This window comes from Arachis ipaensis, chromosome B3, assembly GCF_059453495.1.
Source record: "Arachis ipaensis isolate K30076 ecotype BB chromosome B3, ASM5945349v1, whole genome shotgun sequence".
Taxonomy (NCBI): domain Eukaryota; kingdom Viridiplantae; phylum Streptophyta; class Magnoliopsida; order Fabales; family Fabaceae; genus Arachis; species Arachis ipaensis.
Window position 1 is genome coordinate 140,374,845 of NC_142438.1, and position 3,068 is coordinate 140,377,912.

Genomic DNA, 3,068 nt, shown 5'->3' on the forward strand with positions numbered 1-3,068 from the left:
GAGATGCATTTGCCAGGAGATGTTTACTGCCCGCAACCGTTCGTCGCAGATGACCCCTTTCAGTCATCCACAGTCTATCAGTATATGCCTTATAATAGTACATACGAGGAGGGTGGTTCATCGCAGGGGGCGGTACACAGGACCTGATTGACTATATGGATCGAGTTGGTTGGACAAACTTTTCATCTTTATTTGATGGCTTAGATCAATTCATTCCTACGCAAGCATCACCACACACACCCACCGATTTAGGACTTGCACTTCGACGCTTTGATTCAGGTAGTCACCCCCTGTCGGAGGGAGGAGATCTGCTTCTGTAGGTGACACGGCCGGATCTCATATGCGCTCGTTTTAGCCATCATTGTTAGAGGGTCCTCACTTATCGTATGCGGGGGCTAATGATGTAGGGGAGGAGGCACAGCCGGGACGTCCCCGTCGCAACATTCGAGCACCTTCTTGTGGTACAGGTTGGAGGTTGGGACATGGTGGACACCAGCACTAGTTCACGTTATGGCTTTCTCCTTGTTGTATAAGCGTCGTATTGTAGTATTTTCTTGTTGTTCGCAATGTATTATGTTTTAGTGTTCGTACATGGTGCTTGTATCTTTTTATTGTTTTCTTTGTTGTAATGCTTTGAATTCAGTATTGTTAAGGTTCATGTTCTAATGGTTGCAAACGTGTGTGTTCATTTGCCAATAAACGGAAACATTGCATTCATCTCGTTAAGCCCAAACATATTACATCACACCGATTAAATTGGGGAATTTAATTAAAGCGAAAATAAAAGAACATTTAATCACCGGCTCAGCCACCATGCTAAGTGCCAGCAATATGAGGACAATGTCTCCTAGTATGCCCTGGTTGCCTGCAAATATCGCATCGCTTTCCAGGTCCAGGCTCGACGTCGTCCATCTCGTTCCAAATTCTTGTCGACACAGGTCGGCCGTCCATCGATCGGCGCAAATGGGGATTGGGACGGAGACGTTTTCCATCGTGCAGTGGCCACACTTCCTCGTTAGGCAATGGCGGAAACTCCATCTGATAGACCCGGACTACATTTTCAACCCGATAAACATCGTCAACATAAGACTGCCAGTCAAGCCTGGCATGGGCACATGCAGCAAGCACATGGGCACACGGGTAGTGCAATGCTTGGAAGTATCCACAATCACACCGTCGTTGCTGGAGGAAAACTCTGAATCTGGATTGTTACCTTACACCGGCTATCTCATCGACGGTGAAGATCGATGTCGCCCTGTCGTATGATATCACAAGCATTTGTGTGATTCCCTCCCTGTTGGCAAGTATTGCCTTTTGCAAGAACTGTGAAAATATCTGGCCACATGCAACATGTGCTTCTGCCTGCCGACCCTTGTTGACAAACAATGCATTTAGACGGTAGTAGGTGGACTTGACAATTGCACATACCGGAAGGTTACGAGTCCCCTTGAGCACAGAGTTGATGCACTCAGAAAGATTTGTTGTCATGTGACCATATCGGCGACTCTCATCGCGGTGTTGGAGCCATTTCGGTGGCTCTAACCCTCTTATCCAAGCCATCATTGCCGGGGATGTGGCGGGATCCTCAGCGCTGATTAACTCAAGGTAGTATTGTGCCTGCTCTTGCGTCTTTGAGTATGCCGCGTTAACAAGATGTCTTTTGGCTTCCTTACTCTTGAAGTTTGTTGCAAAGTTTGACGCAATGTGTTGGACATAGTAAACATTGTGTTCCCAGACACAACTGTCTCGTTCGAGCGTAGTCTTTATAGCCACATGTCTCCTTAAGTTAGTCAGAAAGAAGTACCACACATCTGTGTTCTCCCGCTCCATAAGCGTGAAAGCTATCGGAAGAATGTTGTTGTTTCTGTCCTGTGCTATTCCCATCAACAAGGTCCCCGTGTATTTACCATACAGGTGTGTTCCATCAACCGAGACTAGGGGCTTGCAGTGCTGGAATGCCTCGACACACGATGGGAATGACCAGAATACTTGATGAAACATGACACTTTCGCGGTCGAGCATGTTGCCGACATAGTATGGTCGGATTTGAAGGTCGACAATTGTACCTACGACGAAAGTGCAAATTCATATGAACATAATAATTATTACAAAACAAGTATGCAATCCGAAATAAGGCTTACCTGGAACGAAAGTTTACAACGCGTTGAAGTATCTCTGTAGCTGGTTATAAGAATCATTCCAGTCTCCATAGATTCTTGCTATTGCCTTTTGCTTCGCTAGCCAAACCTTTTTGTAAGACACCTTATATCCGTATGCCGACTCCACAGATCCCTGCAACACCTTTATGCAAATGGTCGCGTCTGCCTGAACCATAGGGAATATGTGCTGGCATATGACATTTGAATCAAATTGAGCATAATATTGCGACGTCGTAGACGCCAAACAACTGTGAGGCCCTTGATATTTTCGAACTTCCCAAAATCTGGACGCCCTCGTCTTCGCAACTCTCACCATCCAGCAACATTGGTCACCAAAAAGTTTGCATCGACATACATACCGAGTATGATCTGACTCCACTACTTTGAATTCTACACTTCGACGGATGTTGTAGTTCTTAATGGCAAGCATTGCTGCATCTTTATTCAAGAATTTCAAGCCAACCTCTAGCTCCATTTCACCGGTCAAACCATAGTTACTGGGTATGTCCTTCGCATTTGTCGAGTTCATTGGACCAAGACTCAGGTGCAAGTAGTGGTCGGGGGTGCTGCTGGAAAGACCTCCAACCCTTGCGACATTTATCGATTCAACACGAGTTAGGATGACCCTTTCGCCCTCAAGCGGTTGTGTTTCCGGAACAACTTATGTTTCATCTCCGCTATCATCCTCAATCTCGTCTTCCTCAGAGGAGTTAGCCAACCCGTCGGCCATTCCTTCCGGATATGCGACATGGACAGTGGGGGAGGGACGTCGGTCAGGAATTTCTGCATTCTGGGCGGGGGCCACGAAGGCATTAAAGGACGGACTGCGAGCCCTACCAATCTCCAAAAAACGGAATGCCTTCACCAGCACCAGAATTTCGCATTTCCTCCACGTTATTCGAACTAGAT

At 46.7% G+C, this 3,068-nt stretch overlaps 1 protein-coding gene across 1 annotated transcript; it reads right to left on the bottom strand.

The window, feature by feature from the left end:
- Positions 1 to 816: 816 nt before the first annotated feature.
- On the bottom strand, positions 817 to 2,022 carry LOC107633944 (uncharacterized). The gene is made up of 2 exons (XM_016337532.1): positions 1,214 to 2,022; positions 817 to 1,102 (listed from the first exon to the last, which is right to left on the bottom strand). The coding sequence occupies exons 1-2, from the start codon at positions 2,020 to 2,022 to the stop codon at positions 817 to 819; spliced, it is 1,095 nt and encodes a 364-aa protein (XP_016193018.1).
- Between the last annotated feature and the right edge of the window lie 1,046 nt (positions 2,023 to 3,068).